This window comes from Megalobrama amblycephala, linkage group LG11, assembly GCF_018812025.1.
Source record: "Megalobrama amblycephala isolate DHTTF-2021 linkage group LG11, ASM1881202v1, whole genome shotgun sequence".
NCBI lineage: Eukaryota > Metazoa > Chordata > Actinopteri > Cypriniformes > Xenocyprididae > Megalobrama > Megalobrama amblycephala.
The window spans coordinates 20,121,744-20,141,974 of NC_063054.1; the positions used below are offsets into that span (position 1 = coordinate 20,121,744).

General features: G+C 38.2%; 2 protein-coding genes across 2 annotated transcripts in view; one reads left to right on the top strand and one right to left on the bottom strand.

Moving 5' to 3' along the window:
- Nucleotides 1-20,231, top strand: part of brf1b (BRF1 RNA polymerase III transcription initiation factor subunit b) — a 92,200-nt gene that overhangs the window by 25,194 nt on the left and 46,775 nt on the right. Inside the window, 4 exon segments of the mRNA XM_048206642.1 lie at nucleotides 775-806; nucleotides 4,056-4,128; nucleotides 17,119-17,268; nucleotides 20,007-20,100. Coding sequence (XP_048062599.1) covers nucleotides 775-806; nucleotides 4,056-4,128; nucleotides 17,119-17,268; nucleotides 20,007-20,100 — 349 coding nt within the window.
- btbd6b (BTB (POZ) domain containing 6b) lies at nucleotides 5,219-8,944 on the bottom strand. Its single transcript, XM_048206637.1, is given in 6 exon segments — nucleotides 5,219-6,053; nucleotides 6,055-6,667; nucleotides 7,338-7,456; nucleotides 7,549-7,639; nucleotides 7,724-8,018; nucleotides 8,240-8,944. Coding segments are annotated over 5 exon segments (1,449 nt in total). The 5' UTR covers nucleotides 7,930-8,018; nucleotides 8,240-8,944; the 3' UTR covers nucleotides 5,219-5,633.

Sequence of the window (20,231 nt, forward strand, 5' to 3'; positions counted from 1 at the left end):
AGAGATTGAGAACACTGTCCTAGACAGAAGCATTAATAACACGGTTTGTTACAAGACTGATAGAACCATGAAGACATTGGTGTCCATGTGATGAATGAGAAAAAAATTTTTGATTTAAAAACAATATATAGAGACTAAAATACTAAACACTAAAAATATTTCCTAATAACATTTTTGCATGTGTCTGTATCATTATTTTTAAACATGCTGTTATCCCTATCATTTTGACCCTTTGTTGTGTAGCTGCGGTTTTTGTCAATGGTTCATAACTGGTCTTGTAGATAAGACAGTTATCAATATCACTGATGTCAGTCATACACGTATAAATACTCTCTTTCTTTCATGCCAGGCTGTAATTAAGGCCGTCAGACTCCTGATAAAGTGGGATTAGCTGGTCTTGTAGTGATGCTAATCTCTGTGCTAAAGGGGGCATTAGTCACCATGGAGACATGTGCCTCAGGTGTGTGTGCCGCTCAGGTGAGCTGTAACAGATGGTCAGGGTGAATCTCATGCAGAGATAAGGAGATCCTGTCCGAAGTCCATTGATGTAAAGAGATGATCAGTGAAAGTCGAAACTCCCCCAGTGACAATTACAGAGCCGTCCGATGCCTAATTAATCACTGTGACCAGGATTAATTTAGGAGCAGAATTGATTTCTTATTTTTAGCTATGTAGTTGGACAAAGATGTTTAGATCATTATCACACTTTTAAACATTTTTATGATATAATCCATTTGTTTTGTACTCTCCTTCCCTTCCTTAACTGATGTGCAGACATGCTCCTGGACCTGAGTGATCTTTTACAGGTTGGCTGACTTTCATTTCAATTTCTTTCATCCTGAATAACACAATCTAAGCGGCTTTTCTAAGTTGCATGATGTTCAATCTTCAAATAATCTTTCATACCCTTCATATGACCATATGAAAGAAATGCTGTTTGAGGTATTGCATATGACATAACAGGCAAGCAGACACCATGTCAGAAATTATGATATCCAGCTTCAGTCCACCTCATATACTAGCATAGTTTCTCTTCACTTAAAAGGCCAGATTTTCATTTTTTCAACAAGTTTGACATTTCAATGGATATAAATGCAGATGCCATTTATAAAATGTTGTATTTCTGAAGTCTGATTGGATAATTCAGGCAAGAAACTGTTATACTCACACCTGTGACTGCACTACATAAGAAGAATTCTATATTATTGTGGCAAGTTTTTTGGTACCCACATACCCAACTATTACTTGGCACAAGAATTGCTTGGTGTGATATTTGTTAAGAAACTATTTATTATTTATTAACTATTTATTAATCAAGGCCATGGTTATTGGTCTATTGCTTTATTAAACAACAAGTTGGTACTATGAGGCTACATTTTGTTTGTAAAACAATAGACAGTAGTGCCTTTGACAATATGTACAGTATAGGTTTTATTAGTAGTTATTTTAGGGCCAGACATTTTGGTGCTTAAGCACTGGTGTAATGTTATTTTTACTCCCTCAGCTGTCCACTGAACTGTATCAGCTATTGAACAGACACTAGATGGTTGGGGCGGAGGCTCAAATATGTCATGAATCTTTAGCAAGTGCAGCCACACCCAAATCTGACCCCAATATATCCTGCCTGGATGCCAGGCTAACTAGGGACCTGGTGCTGAGGTCATAACCCCTTCATCATTCTTAGAGGGTCTCTGTTGAAAAGTGCACATAATAACACATTACAGTGTTTTATATACATTTATACTCTACCGCAGAGTTCTTCAACCCTGCTCCTGAGGACCCATGCTGCGTCCCAATTTGCCTACTTATACAACTCCCTAAAAGTATCTGGCCTGTCAATCATCTTGTCAAAGTTACCATCCTCCACATTTCATTTCATTTCCTACCATACTGGAGAGAAAAGAAGTGGCGCGTTGATCTGCCAGTTGTGGGTCTTTCATGCGGAGAACTTTCCTCATATTTTTGTTAATTTGTTGATTATAAGTCACTCAAACCCCTTTATCTAAACCTCTCTACTTAACTGTCAGTCGCACATCCGCCATGTTTGTAGTTTTTTAACACTTTTTATTTGTGTTTGTAGTTCTGAACCGAATTCTCCTCCAAAGTGCAATGGGATGTGAGCAATATTAGCCGTTAAGAGTGTGCACGGATTCACACTTCAAAAATCTACTGGAAATAGTAGACCATTCAGGGATTTTTGGTGTACTCTGCTTTGGGACAGACTTATTCTAATCTCACATACTATTTAGTTTGACATTGGGACACAGGGCCACTGTCCTGGGCTGCGTTCCACTCCAGTTTTAGACAAGCACTCGCAAACTTCACTAAGCACTTCCCCTCAGGGGAATCCCTGCTGCCATTTTGAAGTGCGTTCCACTTCGTTTAGTGGACGAGGGAAGTTTATATGAACAGACATTGGCTGCGTTCCAGTTCGGTTTTTAAATGCCCTTCCCTCGCTAACTTCCCTCGGTCTCGTAGACTCAGATGTACGTCATTGCTTACATTGCATGAGTGCCCACTACTGGCGGAACCTTTGCAATGGGCTGAACTGGAACGTCCTAAACCCTTGATCACTTGGAATCCGCAATGGAGCTGATTTATTATTTATTTTTTCCCCATACAAATTTGTTTAATACAGCATTCTATATGTATATATGTGTGTTTTAAATGTTTAAAAAAATAATTAATATATCATAGAATTGTTTGTGGTAGGGTAAATTAAACGCGATATGCGGTGACGTCATAATCATGTTGCATTGTGGGTTATGGAGCTGCCTGAACCGTACATGTGAAGTAGACTCGCTCCCTAGGTTAAAATCGAGGGAGCGAGGGTCTGTCCATGTAAACTTCCCTCGTCCACTTCACGAAGTGGAACGTACTTCAAAATGGCGGCAGGGATTCCCCCGAGGGGAAGTGTTTAGGGAAGTTCGCGAGTGCGTGTCTAAAACTGGAGTGGAACGCAGCCCCTGCTTCATATGTACACTTCAGGCAGCTCCATATCCCACAATGCAACACGATTGTGACATTACCGCATATCACGTTTAATTTACCCCACCACAAACAACTCTTTGATACATTTACAAAAAAAAAATTATATTTAAAACACATATATACATATAGGATGCTACATTAATCATAATCACTTCCATAGCAGATTACAAGTGATCAAGGGTTTAGGACATTCCAGTTCAGCCAATTGCAAAGGTTCCGCCAGTAGTGGGCACTCATGCAACGTAAGCAATGACGTACATCCGAGTCAACGAGACTGAGTGAAGTTAGCGAGGGAAGGGCATAAAAAAAAAAGAACTGGAATGCAGCCCTGGAGAGTTTAGCTCCAACCCTAATCAAACACACCTGAACCAGCAAATCAAGCTCTTCAGAATCACTTGAATCACACTGGTGTGAAATTCAGTTGTGCTGAAGCAGGTTGGATATAAACTTTGCAGGACAGTGGTTCACCAGGAGCAGGGTTGAAGACCTCTGCTCTATGGATCAAAAGTTTGAGCTCAGTTTTGTTTTTTGAAAGAAGCTTTTATTCAGCAAGGATGCTGAAATTGATCTAAAGTGACAGTAAATACATTTTATATTATTAAAGATTCCTCTTTCAAATAAATGCTCCCAAGCATTTATTCCCCACACACCACAAAGAGGTGTGGTTTGAAAATAAAGGACCCACTATGAGCATGAAGCATGGTGTGGCAGTGAGTCTGTCTGCAGTAAATTCAGTAGCCCGCAAACACAGAAAGAAACCCACATGAACGTCAAACATGACTTTCTATTCATCGAAGAATCCTGAAAAAATGTTTCACCATTTCCACTAAAATATCTATGAAGTGTTGGGTTGTAATCTGGTTTTATGATCATGTAATAGATTTGACAAAATGAAGAATGTTCCTATCTGATTAATTTTAATTAATTAAAATGTTGCTATTTTAAAGACAAATGAGAAGTAATTATGGAACATATTTAATCCCGTGTCGAGAGTGATTGGTAATGTGTAAAGTTGAACCCATTGAATACTTCAGTCTTCAGTTATACTTTTTATATTGTTGTAGGTTAATGTTTACATTCTGGGAAAGACCTTCCTCCTGTTGGCTAGAGAGCTCTGTATCAACGCCCCAGCCGTCGGTAAGTCTCCCTGTAATGACCTCTCTGTGAAATAGCTAATGTAATTCAGCTGACCGGAACAGTGCTTTTGAACGAACCTCATTAATAAAGCAGGTAGCATCTCTCAAAACAATTCATTTGCTAAATTGGTTATCAATAATACAGCATGGCTGGATCGATACAAGTATTCTCAATCTGTTTATCTGATCTGGCCAATTGGATTCCTAGTTGGATCAAAAGGGAGATTTGCTGTTGTTGTACTCTCATCCAGATATGTTAAGCTCAATTTTCTGCAATATTCTGTAATTCAAACTATTTCAGACACAGGTTGAAAATGTTTTATCCATCTGGAAATTATATTCATAGCGAGTTGCAGTCTAGCCAGATGTAACTAGGGGGCACTGCGTCATGTCAAAAAATCCATTTTGGTCCATCATTGCAAACCTTTTTCCACCTTCTGTGCACACTATGAGAACAGAACATGTCTGCAGTTTTTAAAACAGACTCATCAGAATATAGGAAGCAGAGACAAAATGAATCAAGTATACATCAGAGAGCATCCCAATGTTAAAATACTGGGCATAATCCCAGAATGCAGTCTGATTAGCAGCTCTCCATGTGTCATAATTCGATATTCATCTGTTTTTGTGGGGGGGAGTTTTTGGTCAAAAATCTGCTGTTTTACCAAGCTGCATCTGCTCCATGTTTACTAAAGCCTTAATTAAAATGCAAACGGTGGAGCAGCAGATTCTATGGGCTCAATTCAAACAGACTCCCTATTCAGTTCCTCATGCAGCCCGCTTGGGATAATAGGTTCTTTATGTGGCCTTTCAAGATGAATATTTCATCCACACTTAACAATCACTGTCTCATTTACACAAGCCCCACTGCATTTGTGGTGTGTGGCTTCATTTTTTGGATTTCAGTTATAACATAATGCACATCATTGCATAGTAAAAGCTCATATATTACCTAATTGGAATGACTTGATTTTAAAGTGTATATACTATATACACTTTTAGGGCATCTAAAATATAGATTGAGCTCAACCTCCCTTGCTGCTGAAGTCAGGACTGTGAGTGTATGTATAAGAAGTAAAACAACTTTGGACTTGAGTCACAAAAACATTTATAATCTGCAATTCAGGAAGCTGATCACTAATACAAGACATTTTATTTGTCAATCAGCATCAAGCTGAAAACAAATAAGTTATGTACAAAACATGACACTAGTGGCTTCTGTCCACTATCAAAGCAGTACAACTATCTCATTTATATATAGATATATATATATATATATAGAGATCTGCTTGCTGCAGCATCAATAATTAAATCAAATATATATTTTTTGCAATAAATAAAGCTGAAGAACATTCCTTCCATCTGAGCTCGTTGTGGAACTGAAGAGCCATTACCATCGAGTTCACCATTGCTACATAATAAAGGCAAGAGCCTCACGAGACCCTGTATTCAATCCATCCTAATTCCAGTGAGCGGAATGCACTGCAATGGGACGTCCTGACAATTTCAGGCATAGAAAACCAGCTCTGGGATCTGACCCCCCTGCACACCAGTTCCATTGGTACTGTCCGAGGAACACTGGAACTGGAAGGTCACCTTTCCACATTGCACTTCCGTCATACCCTCCTGTCCAAAGTAGCTAAGTTCATTCCCATCTAATATGGCACTGACTGTGTAGAAAGTGTCCTGCTCCACTTGGACCGGGTGTTCAAACCATACAGAGAAGGTGCCGCTGGATCCATCTGAAACAAATTTCGTTAGGTTCTGGGCCAGGGTCACTCCTTGGCGCTTGAGTTCGATCTTGACGCTGTACTCTGCCTTTCCACCGCTGGAACCATACAAGCCGAGACCTGCGATGAAGATCCTCTTGTCTACCGCGAACTGGATGCTATCACAGCGTCCGCGGTAGCGCCATTGGTTACTACGGATAAGCCGAGGACTGAAAACGATGGCAGCGCTGTGGTGTCAGACCCTTTCTTTTTTGCAGTGGGAATTCCAGCTTGGGCTTATTAGCTGCTGTGTACCACAGAAAGACATCATGAGTCTCTTCCAGCGTTAAAATGTCTGACTGCGCTGCTCCGTTGGCGAACTCCTCCAGGGTCATGGTTGGGATGCGAACCAAGTAGAGAGCCTTGCCCAGCACTGCCCTTTTATTACGAGTGGTCGGTCCCAGTCCTTGCCTTTTGCATTCAGCCACAGACCAATCGAGAGCCGCCTGGAAGACCACCGCCTCCCGGGTGTTGAGGGTCTCTCGCTTTAGTATGATCTCCAGCGTTTGAAGATCAATCTCACAGAAACCCTCAGAGCGAAGTGCCAGCTCAGCCTGAGCATCAATGACCTCCCAACACCGCTGGGTCAGCTCAGGCTCCTCAAACAGTCGACTCTGGGACAACAACACACAGGCATTTTTGGCCTCTAGGCTCGTCTCCAGAAAGGTGACACAGGCCTTCGCCAGTGCAGGCACTATATACTTTTTGGCAGCGTACAAAGTGGCCAGCACTGTGTCCGCTTCAAGTTCAATCTCATCACTGTACATGTACCTGAAAGTGAACAAAAAAAGGACTAAGACATCAAATCTTTACAAGCATTAGGCTTTGCAGTGATTGAGTTTAGAGTTATATGCATGGGTCAATGACAAATAATATATGATTAAGAAACAGAGGAGGAAAAATCTAATTTAAAATGCATTTTGAAAATATATTGGATTAATATTGTTTTGAAAAAACACATTTATGAAGATTCCCATTATGATGACTCAAAGCAACCAAGTAAAAAAGTAATAACATTTTCTTTAAACCTTGATAACATACATTTGTTATTATTGACAAAATGTTTAAAAATATATATAAAAAAAAACAAAAAAAACAATGAATTCATAAATAACATGACATTTCATAACCTGAACTGTCAGAAAAAGTCAAATTGTCTGATATTTTATACTTAAGGACATCGACAGGGGACTATTTTATGTTTTTCTTCATGTTGGTTGCACCAAATGACAAAAGGTTTTCAAATATTATACTAAAGAGCGAACCTGTTGTGTAAAATATTTTTTTAAATAAAATAAATTATTTTTTAATTAAAAACAGGAGCGTATTTACTTTAAGTCACTGAATATATGAATTTGTGAATAAATTTATCGATCAAGAAAAAGAAAAGGAGTCTCACATCATTCACCCAAATACATTAGAAGTAAAGAACAGGACATACTTCAAAAGGATTAAAAAAGCAGCAGGCTCCACGTCAGGAATATGAATCTCAGATTCTCCTTCCGCTAGATCTCCGTAAAACATGGCACCAAAAACAGAACTCCCCACTGCCAGCACATACTGAAAGCACAAATGCCACACAAAAGCGGTTAAGCATACGGTTGATGAAAGAGCCACTCGAGATGCATTTGGACACGGGAGGATGCGCTCACCTTGTGTGCTGGAACTTTTTGGGATGCGCCAGGAGGACCCACAACAAAATGAACATCTGCCATGAGTTCGTTATTGAACATCAAAGCATTCCTGAAGAGAACAAAATGCAACAGAATATTATGTTTTTGGGGCCGATAACAGCCTAGATTATCATCAAACCGAACGCGCCCTTACCTCTCTCGCAGTGTCGGATGGGTGGACTGCCAGCTGGCAGTCTCGACGTTATTATTGTTGATGTTCTGCTGAGTGGCAGTTGTAGTCGGCGTGGTCACCGTCTGAGTGACTTGGACGATGGTCTTTTTGCCGGCAGCTGTTACTGCTGTGCTGTTACTGTTTGGAAGGTTGGTGTTTATGCTGGCAGGATAGAGTTCTGCAGCCATCTTCTTCCTCAAGGACAAAGTCACGATTTCATAGCATACTGGCAGCTTGCTGAGCTGTTTCCCACTCTTTCTTGTCCTTTTTAAGGTTTCTGGAAGCAAAAGGAAAAACGTCAAAAACTTCATGATCCTGCCATATAGGCAATCTGGCGTTGTTGGCATCAGCAAGTCTATCCTCCAGTCTGTCGAGTAGCTAAAGACAGGTGTATCGGGGGGGAAACAGCTCCCTTTGATTTAATTAGAAACTAAAAGCCTCGGTCACTCAATACACGCGCTTCCATAGCATATTTCCCTCTCTGGCACATTTACAAACCCGTCCGGTGGAAATATTCCAGCTCGAAGACTTTTTCCTCTTTCTCATCGCATCCTCAAGATTCCTTGATCTGGCGCCAATTACAGTGAAAGTAATACGCTGCAAGACGTTCGCTTAAATAAGTCAGAGGTCTGTGTCGACCACGAAAAGTGCTACGTGGTCCTTGTCTGCCAACATATCTGTGTGCATCCTCTCTCAGAATCTCTACTCTGTGTAAAGCCCGTTTTGTGTAGAGGGAGAGGACGCCCAGCTCTCTGTTGACAAATCAAACTACGAGTGAATCGGACGTCAGTAGCCCAGAGGCGCCTCCCACACAGCCAAACATCCAGCCTCTCTCTCTCGCCGCTCACACCAGCACGAATTAACCCCTTGCGCATTGTTTACTACTTGGGAACCGTGAACCGTTTCGGTAAAAAACAAACGAACCGAAAGACTTCGTGGAACACATACTAAAATACAGTGTTTCCTGCACTACTGTTCAGCGCAACAGCTCAGTGGTGTCGATTCCCGAATGAATGACTCTTATGAGTCGGCTGTTTTTAGTGATTCAAAAACATACAACGCGACCAAAGAATGATTCTTAGGAGTCGGCTCTTGTGCATCAAAAACATTTGAGAGTTGCTGAATTAGCTTGACTCGCATGTTATTACATTCATGTAATGTGCACGAACTACTAAGACTCACATAGCCTATTTGTATTTACTGACTAGTTGTTTACATGACAACCTGTAGTTAAGGATACAAATGCTGGACACTGTGCTTTTTTATATGAAAATAAATAAATGAAATATGTTACCACATTTTATTTTATTTTATTTTATTTTATTGTTCGAAATGCATTTATATCTGCCTTTATATAAAATCATTGAAAGATCTGTATAAGCACACATTTTGGAATAAACGTATTGAATTTATTTCTGTTCTGTTGAATTTGACTGACATAATGTCATATAACAATAAATGCAATTTATTCCTTGAAAAGTGGGCTTCTAAAACAATACCAACTTAATGGGCCGTCAAGCAACCCGAATCGTTAACAGGAATCGGCATCGGAACCAGAATCGTTTAATTCGCGATTCCCATCTCTATTGTTGACAATATGTTCACGTCACCACTTCCACCAAACGGCATACATAAATCAAAATGTATCATATCTTAGTGTTATCCATGTCATCATCACCAGGGGCCAAACAGATTTGATCTGCGTTATATGAAATCCCGCGCGAAGCTTTGAAGGCATTTTTTTATTTCATAAAGTAACTTTTTCCACCAACACGCAAAACAGAACTCAACATTGTAACGCTTTACCACAAACACCGAGCTTCAGTTGCAGTGTTTCAACTTCATATGAAGGATCAGTCAATTTGCTGATGCAGCCTTAAATGTCTCATAAGGGGATACAAATCTGCAACGAAGCGCTCATCCTACTAAGCAAATCTTTAATGTTGTCGGTAGAAATATCGTGCGCGCTCACCATTATCATGGACGATCAATTATTATAGCGCGAGCGTTCTTTACAAACCCGGTTTAAAGAGATAAAGTAGCAGCAGAACAGAGCTACCGTCCGCATAGACTTGTCCACCAAAACGAACTCGAAGTAATATGAATCATTATTCGCGATTCAATAAAGCAGTAACCGCAGAGGAACTTAAATAGTACATCATTAGTCGTTCTTTACCTTATTGAGCCCACCGAAGCGCAGCTGCCAGGAAAATACATTCAGGTTTGATGTTTGAAGGCTCACTGGCAGCCAGGAGCCATGTTAAATCTACAGTGTGCTATGAGAGAGAGAGAGGGGGTTGGGCTTGCACAGCTTTCCCGGATCTCCAACAGAGGGCTCCGGCGCTGGAAACTGGATCCTTCGCCTACGATAAGCGGCTTATCTATCTCACACAATTTAGACAATGATGTTTTTTGCCAGCCAGATTCTGTGAAACATGCACACAGTGAGTGAAATTCTCTAAATGTAAAGCACTTTTAGTAGGTCACTTTGGGTAAGAGAAGCTGGTTAACTTCTTAAAGGTGCACTGATTTTGATAATTAAACCCCTGGTTTCACAGACAAGTCCTAGACTAAAATGCATGTTTGAGCTGTTGTAACTGAAAATAACTTGTACTGACAGATCTGAAAATATGTCAGTGCCATTGTTTTGTCTCAAGATGCACATCAGCATTTTTTTTTTCTTTCTAGTGTCGTTTATAAAAGCTACTTAAATATCCTAATTGAACTAATCCTGGTTTAGGCTAAGCCCTGTCTGTGAAACCGGGCCAAAAAGTTTTATAAAGAATTTAGTAGCACTTTTTGAGAAATTATGATTAAAATGACGTAAACGGGCGTGAGATGCAGACTCCAGTCATATCAGGCTTTTAAAAAAAGCTGTGTTTATTCTACATGAAGTAGTCACCCACTCATGGACGCTGCCATGTTGGCATTATATGACCAGCCATTAATCCAGATCAGTTCTGACTAATGCTACTACTAATATGTTATATATGCGATTTTAAGTCGCAACAAATGTTGCTAATATACTCATGGTGTACTGTAATAAAACATCCTAACCTCTATATCCATACCAAAATCTCAGATGGCCAGACAATGTTTTATGAAACATTAAAATATTGGTGTCCTGACATTGTGAGCCTGGAGACTGTAGTGTACACCATGTATTTTTAAAAGCTTATAATCTGTCATATGAATAAATAGTGCTCATAAACAGCTGAATTCTCAATTGAAACGAAATGATTAGAGGTTTGAACCCAGAAACAGTATTCCTTCGTGATTCCTTCGTAATTACTCACACTCATGTCATTCCACACCCGTAATAAATTAGGACATTTTTAATGAAATCCGAGAGGTATATGACTCGTCCATAGACACAATTTAACCGACACTATCAAGGTCCAGAAAGCAATGACAACGTTAAAACAGTCGACGTGACTGCAGTGGTTCAACCTTAATTTTATGAAGTGACGAGAATACTTTTTGTATGCAAAAACAAAACAAAAATAATGACTTTATTCAATCTCTTCTCTTCCCTGTCATTATCCTTATGCAGTTGACGTAGTAAGCACAGTGAAGGCTTCCGTGTTTACGTCCGAATGTCGGCTCAGTATTGGCCAAAGCTGCACACGTGAGCAGCACGATGCATGCATCTGATGCTGACGCAGGAGCCGGCCAATAATGAGTCTGTGTTCTGACGTATAATCTGGAAGCGCTGGACGTAAACAACGTATGAGAATGACACAGAAGAGAGGATATTGTTGAATAAAGTCGTTATTTTTGTTTTGTTTTTGCACACAAAAAGTATTCTCGTCACTTTATAAAATTAAGGTTGAACCACAATGTCTTTACCTTTCTGGACCCTGAAAGTGTCGGTTAAGGGTGCGTAATTAATGACAGAATTTAAATTTTTGGGTGAACTAACCCTTTAACAAGCGGAAACAAACAAACAGCTTTGGGGCTCTATCTTGCACCCAGCGCAATTGACTTTGTACACCGACGCATGTGTCATTCCTATTTTGCATCCGCGCAAAGCGCGCTTTTCCCTCCACAGAAGCACGTCGCTAAACTAGTGAATGAACTTGCGCTCCCTGGGCGGTTCAGCGCAAAAAAGGAGGTGTGTTCAGGCGCATTGCCCGCGCATTGCTATTTTAAGGAGCTGAAAATAGACTGCGCCATAGACCAACTCAAACCTGGTCTAAAGTCAATGGCGCAATATTTTTTTGTTAGAGCGCGTTGGTAGAAACTGCGCCTCTGGGCGCGTCCACAGTGCGCGTTGACTTTGCTTATTACACACAGGGATGCGCATCACACAAACATGCCAAATATTAAAAACAAAAGGATTACAGTGTAAAAGAATATTATTGTGTACATAAATATAAAAATGTAATGATGAATAGTCATTGCGTGTATTAGAATTAGGCTACCTATTTTCAATTCAGCCTATTACTACTTATAATGATGAACGAAATTGGCTAATTAATTGAACAATCGTGCCAATACACACACACACATATATATTAACTGACTCATCGCGTGTACGCCATGTAAATAGCAATCCGCCATGGCGCGAGCGCATCTCGCTCTTAAAGGGAATGGGAGATGACACTCTGATTGGTTTATTTCACGTTACGCCCAAACCACACCTATGAATAATGAAGCTACTTCAGACCAACCCATTTTAGATTTGCGCAGGGCGCAAGAGCCATTTATCCCGCCGGGAAAATAGCAACAGCGCCGAGACCCGCCCACAAAGTTACTTGCGCTTCGCGCTTTGACACTTGCGTTTCAGATCGTTAAAATAGGGCCCTTGGTGTGAAAAGGCAGCAGTTACTAAACAAAAAGATGCATCCAGGCCAATAGGTGTCAGTATAAAGTTCAAAAGCACTGCTAATATTGAAATGAATAAAAATCAGCTAAATGCCAACATAAAAACATACCACTTTGCTTTCAGACATAGGGCCCTATTTTAACGATCTAAACGCAAAGTGTAAAGCGCACGGCGCAGGTGCACTCAGGGCATGTCCAAATCCACTTTTGCTATTTTAATGACGGAAAAACGGTCCGTGCGGCGGAGCGCATTTTTGAAATGGGTTGTCCCTATTCTCTTAATGAGTAATGGGCTTAACGTTCAATAAACCAATCAGAGTGTCATCTCCCATTCCCTTTAAGAGTGAGATGCGCTCGCGCCATGGCGGATTGCTATTTACATGCCGGAATTACCTGTTAAGTGGCCAGTCAATCTTTCGGTCGTCTGCGTTGGATGCAGGCTTTCAAATAGCTCCGCGCGATGAGTCAGTTAATATATATGTGTGTGTATTGGCACAATTGTTCAATTAATTAGTCAATTTCGTTCATCATTATAAGTAGTAATAGGCTGAATTGAAAATAGGTAGCCTAATTCTAATACACGCAATGACTATTCATCATTACATTTTTATATTTATGTAGCCTACACAATAATATTCTTTTACACTGTAATCCTTTTGTTTTTAATATTTGGCATGTTTGTGTGATGCGCATCCCTGTGTGTAATAAGCAAAGTCAAACGCGCACTGTGGACGCGCCCAGAGGCGCAGTTTCTACCAACGCGCTCTAACAAAAAATATTGCGCCATTGACTTTAGACTTTAGACCAGGTTTGAGTTGGTCTATGGCGCAGTCTATTTTCAGCTTCTTAAAATAGCAATGCGCGGCAATGCGCCTGAACACACCTCTTTTTTAGACCAGCACGCCCATGGGCGCACTAACTGGCGCAAATGCATTTACTAATTTAAGGACGTGGCGCTGAACGGGAAAATGCGAACGGCACCGGACGCAAACTAGCAAACACACTTGCGCCCAGCGCCTTGCGTCGCATTGCGCCGGGTGTATTATAGGGCCCATAAACTTGCAAACTTCCTTTAGCACTTCTCTTCAGGCAATATTTACCACCATTTTGAAGTACGTGGGAGTGAACTCTACTTATTCAGTATGTACACGTCACGCAGCTTTGTATACCACAATGCAACACAATTGACCCTTCGCAAAGACCCACCCCCTTAGTTACTGTTGCTTTGTCCGACAAGCCATGGCACTGTCACGCCACACAGAGTGAAAAATACATCACGGAGCAAAGAGGACACTGACAACACGTCGACGGACAAGACAGAGCAGGTTACTTATGATATTAAACAAAGTCCCAACTTTCAAACTGTAATTTTTTAAGAAATCAGAACAATAAAAAACTTTTTGTGGCTCTTTAATGTGTTGTAACAGATTGCTGTAGTACCTCAGCTCAAGCGGCTCGTCTTCCTACTAGTTAATTTATAGCATCAAATAAACACGAATGAACATGAGAAGGAAAGTTGTTTCAAATACGGAAAGACTTAAGTACACACCATTTTTCAAGTTCAAGTCCACCGAGGTTAATCTTCAAACTCCTGACTGCAGAGCACATGTTACTTCTCCACCCTATACTACTGTAGTGTATGATATATGAAATATTTAGAAATGTAACCACATAGTACTTGTAGTTACCTTAAGATGACCTTAAATTTTTACACAGGCATAGTTAATTGTATTGTTAGTTTTCATTTGTACCATTTTATTTCATTTTTTTTTTTACATTTTTCCCAGCAGCCTAAGTATACCAATAGACATATAGGACGGTTCATAAAGCAGTTATTAAAGGAAAGAGTTGTAAATAATAAATCAGCTCCTTAGCGAATTCCAAGTGATCAAGGGCTTAAGGCGTTCCATTTAAACCCATTACAGCTTGTAGTGGGAACTCGTGCAGTGTTAGCAATGATATAAATCCGAGTCCACAAGACGGAGGGAAGTTAGCAAGGGAAGGGCATACAAATTTGAACTGGAACACAGGCTGAGTTCACCTTCAGCTATAAACTGAAAGTAAAACATAGTATTAAATACTTGTACACCCTCTGAATTAGGGTATAGCGGGGCTAAAGGCACACCTTAAGAAAAATTGTGCTTTTCACTACTCTCAAAGTATATGATTGCAGGAAAAATCAGTGAAAAAAAAAAATCATAAAGTGGTTAATTTTGTTTAAAAATCTTATAAATGTATGAGGTGGTGAGCCTGTGTGAGGTAAAAGGCCCCACAGCATGGGGTAAAAGGCACAAAGTATTTATACAAATTGGCTCAAATAATAATAATGACTAATAATTTTAATAATGACTAGGTTAATACTTGTTCAAAAGAATAACTTTTAGCAAAGTTTGTACTATTTTCTGTTTATTTTGATGAATAAAAGAATTCATTTTTGTTCAGTAAATATTCTGTCATTAAAATAGGCCTATGTGATATATATTTGTATATATAAAATATAAAAATAGATTTTAAAAATACAGAAATATAGAAACTGAATTATTTTAAAAAGTAAAGATTCTGAAAGCATTGAAGGAGATCCCATAATAGCCTATTTAATATAGATTTACAGTAGTAACAATAAATTATATTTTATTATGATATGATTAATATATTTTAAAATATGATTGTTTCATTATAAATATGGGTATTATCTCTAAGATGGATACCCAATTTGATATATGATATTTGCTATGTGAATCTAACCATGTCATGTCAAGAAATGGAAAAGTCAGCCAGCTCATTAACATGTTAATTATTGTGCCTTTTGCCCCAACAGCAGGGGCGCTTTTTACCCCAAATACCATACTTTTACATATTCTTCCATTATTGAAAAACTGTTGCTTGAATTACCTTGAACAAAACTGAAAATCATTAAGAAGACTTTTGTCTGAAAATACAAACATTAATTTAATGGATTCTTATTTGCTACTTTAATCAACAACATTTTAAAAAACATCAAATATTAGATCAAACTACCTCCGAATCAACTTTGCGTTGCTGCCCGCGATCGCGTCAAGGATCAGACAAATTTGCACGTGCATTTTGAAAAACGGATGTTTCGGAAAGTGCTGCGGCAAGTTTTTGTGCCATCTAGTGGTTTAGAGGAAAATAAAATCAAAGGCGCCTTTTACCCCACGGCACCTTTAAGCTCTGTTGTACCCTACTTCTTAAAGCTGTCACAATAGGTGTTACAGTTGGTGTTACAGGTGTTACTCAGTTATGAATTTCTATAGTTCTATGTGGGTATTTGTTAGGTTGTTAGGTTGCAGAATTAACTGTATATTTAAAATACAGTTAACACTTCTGCCATGCACTACTTTAAATGCAAAAGGTCTTGATTAGCACTTTCAATTTAGTACTCTGGTGTCAAAATCAAGCTTTCCCCCAAGCAAATGATGATTTTAACAATTACAGACACATCAGACATCAAGGTCAGAGACTGAGTTTGAGACATCTGATCCCTGGGTGCATCTTTTATGGGATGTCTTTGTTCAGCATAGATAAGAATACATTTTAGCACTAAAATGAAGAGCATCATCAATAATTTTTCTTCACTAGGGTGTCTGTTGAAGGAAAATGCAGCATGTGAATTTATTATAAAGGATTTTTCAAATCCTACCTGTACTGCTGTCCACAACCCTCACCAAGAATTATTTCAAAGGCCTTTTTCTGCAATGCCTAGTTTCCTGTCCACACCAACGATTCTCACAGATCTATTTGATTATTTCTCTCTGTTCATTTATCATTTTTCCCTTAATCAAACTCTGACAGCCACAGTCTCACAAATCAGATAATTTTACAGCCAAGACTGAAATAGAAGTATGAAAATCAATTTATTTTTCAGTGCGGTATGGATCATTCCAAAGAACGTTACATGAGAAAATTAAATTTTTCTTAAACGACTTATACTATTTCCTGTTTCACAGATGACACTGACTATTTGCTCTGTCAACCGCTCTGCTCTACTGCATTAAAATGATAATTTAATATAAAATTACCTAGATGTATAAAAAGGCCAGTGACAGACACAGTCTAGGGAGATTTCAATGAACATACTATGTCTCATAAGTGCAGGTGCAGTCCCCATAGTGTAGCCTTAGATAGGATCGTAAATGGCCGCCTTTCTTAGCTGAGCTCATTTCCTTCTTAATAGGACAGCAGTGATGTTTGGACTTTATTGGGCCAGCAGAATGAGTTTACCCAAGGACTTAGAAGTAGGTGGAAGTGAGGGATATTTGCTCCCACAGAGTGACTCTAAGCCAAACCACTTTTAAAGGTTCCCATAGGGGGACTGTGTTCTAGATTCAACATGGAGTCAAGGAGAACCACAAAAAAAATCCATTTTGGATCCATTGAAAGGGCATCAGCTAAATGAGGTTCACAGAGACGTGGAGCCTTGATTTGTAATAAACTTTAACTTAGTTTTCAATCCAAAGTTGCATATTTAGGTTATATTCTCAGGTTTGTGTCTAGACGCTGATTACAGATCTGTTGATTTCTATCTATAGATCCGTGTCTGTACATTCCACGATTCGCCCACATGTTGGAGTTTGGTGAAAAGACTCATGAGGTTTCGATGACTGCTCTCAGACTGCTGCAGAGGATGAAAAGAGACTGGATGCACACAGGGCGGCGGCCATCAGGCTTGTGTGGTGCAGGTAGATTGTCTAATGTCCTTTGTTGTTTTTGGAGTCTCTTAAAGGGATAGTCCACTCGAAAATGATCATTCTGTCATTGTTTACTCACCCTGATGTTGTTGCAAACCTGTATGATTTTCTTTTTTATCTGTAGAACTCAGAAGTGTCCATACAATAAAATTCAATGAGGTCCAAATAAAATCATGTATTCAAAGTCCAAATCAAATTAAGAAGACTTGTATAGACACAAACAGCTGAAGCAATATCTTCTGTTGTTTTCCACAGAAGAAACAAAATCATACAGGTTTTGAACGACATGAGGGGGAGTAAACGATGGCGGACTATTCCTTTAAACCTCAGTCCTTTGTTTGTTTTGGATTAACTTCCAAGATTCACTAGATGTCTCCTTTGTCAGCTTGAAACGAAAATAGTCTACGTGTTTTTTCAGTCTTAAGTTCTGCACATCTGTCAGATCATAAAGCAAATCCCTTAATGTGCTAAAAGTTTGACATGGGAACTGGAGCAGCGAGTTCCATAACAAGGATAAAAACAAGATCACAGCGAGTGCTTTACCACTGCACAGATCTTGTTGCCCTCGATCTGAGGCAGAACTGTTGGTCCCTGCACTCTGTCGTCAGCAAGATGCCCTGACTGCTCAGGAATAGAAGGCAGACTTCCTGCCTGCATCTCTAGTTCAGCCCTCTCTCACTGTCTCACTTTTCCCATCTAACATCCGCTGCTGCAATATCTGAATAATTAATAATTCATCATTAATCATTCACAGTGTTCAGGGGAATATGATAAGTGTAAATGTCAGTTTTCTGTATTGAGGTTGATTGTTTTAGAGCGAGGGGAGTACACACAACTACACTTCACCTTCTGGCTCAGAGTGTGAACGCTGCAAAAACAAGGATCAAGATAAAAGCAAAATAATAATAATAATAATAATAATAATAATAATAAATAATGGGTGTCACACTATGCATGTGTCTATATGATTTTTTCCCCCTCAGAAATAATAATTAATCAATAAGTTTGCAAGATTTAGGATACATTTAGGATTTAGGATATATTATATATATATAAAAAAAAAAATAAATATATATATATATATATATATATATATATATATATATATATATTTAAAATAATACTTTTACTTATATTAAGGATGAATTACATTGATAAAGTGACAGTAAATAATTTTACATTGCTACAAAAAACTATTTCAAATAAAAATGCTGTTCTTTTGAACGTTCTATCCATCAAAGAATCCTGAAAAGTGTATCATGATTTCCACAAACATTCACATTGATAATAAGAAAAATAACTGGACACTAAATATAAATATATTGAAGATAATATATATATATATATATATATATATATATATATATATATATATATATATATATATATATATACTACCAGTCAAAAGTTTGGAAACATTACTATTTTTTAATGTTTTTGAACAAAGTCTCTTATGCTCATTGAGGCTGCATTTATTTCATAATAAATACAGAAAAAAAAATAATATTGTGAAATATTATTACAATTTAAAATTATGGTTTTCTATTTTAATATACTTTAAAATATAATTTATTTCTGTGATGCAAAGCTGAATTGTCAGCATCATTACTCCAATCTTCAGTGTCACATGATCCTTCAGAAATCATTGTAATAATTTATTATCAGTATTGGAAACAGTTGTGCTGCTTAATATTATTTTATAACCTGTGATACTTTTTCAGGATTCTTTGATGAATAAAAAGTTAAAAATATCAGCATTTATTTAAAATAGAAATCTTTTGATATACACTACCGTTCAAAAGTTTGGGGTCAGTAATTTTTTTTCTTTCTTTTTTTTTTTAAAGAAATGAATACTTTTATTCAGCACAGATGTGTTAAATTGATAAAAAGTGATAATAAAGATTTATATTGTTAGAAAAGATTTATATTTTGAATAAATGCTGTTCTTTTTAACCTTTTATTCATCAGTGAATCCTGAAAAAAGTATCACAGGTTCCAAAAAAATATCAAGCAACACAACTGTTTTCACCAATGGTAATAACTGAGTATCAAATCAGCATATTAGAATGATTGCTGAAGGATCATGTGACACTGAAAACTGGAGTAATGTTGCTGAAAATTCAGCTTTGCATCACAGAAATAAGTTATATTTTAAAGTGTATTAAAATAGAAAACCATAATTTTAAATTGTAAAAATATTTCACAATATTATTGTTTTTTGTGTATTTATTATGAAATAAATGCAGCCTTAATGAGCATAAGAGACTTCGTTCAAAAACATAAAAAATAGTAATGTTTCCAAACTTTTGACTGGTAGTGTATATATATATATATATATATATATATATTTGTGTGTGTGTGTAAAATACGGATTAAAATTCGTACAATTATAGAAATATCGTCTCTATATTGGATGCGTCTTTGAGAGGTAAGCTTTTATGTTGACAGTGAACGGAAGAGGGATTGTTTTATTGTTCTCTTAAACACAACTCCTCAGCATTATTTACATAATGTCCACTAAACGGATTACTGTATCACACAACACACCTCAGCATCTGCAGAGATTCTTTTTTACAAGTGCTCCTTTACTATAGGAAATGCACAACTCAACACTTTTGTATGGCACATACATTGTCTATTTGCATGGCGGTGAAATGTCATACAAATTGAGAACAATACTGTTTGGGGACAAAACATTTATTCTCATTTTCTCTCCCTTGTTCCCCCAGCTCTGCTCGTGGCAGCTCGTATGCATGAATTCCGTCGTACTGTGAAGGAGGTGATATCTGTCGTCAAGGTGTGCGAGGCCACGCTGAGAAAAAGGTGAATGTCATGGCTGATCTGAGCAGATTTTTAGGGAAATTGTCTGTTGTTGTCACACAAAAACAAGTAGTGACCTGACTGTTTGATGCATAATGTTTTATTACCCATAAATATTTATTACCCACTTGTCA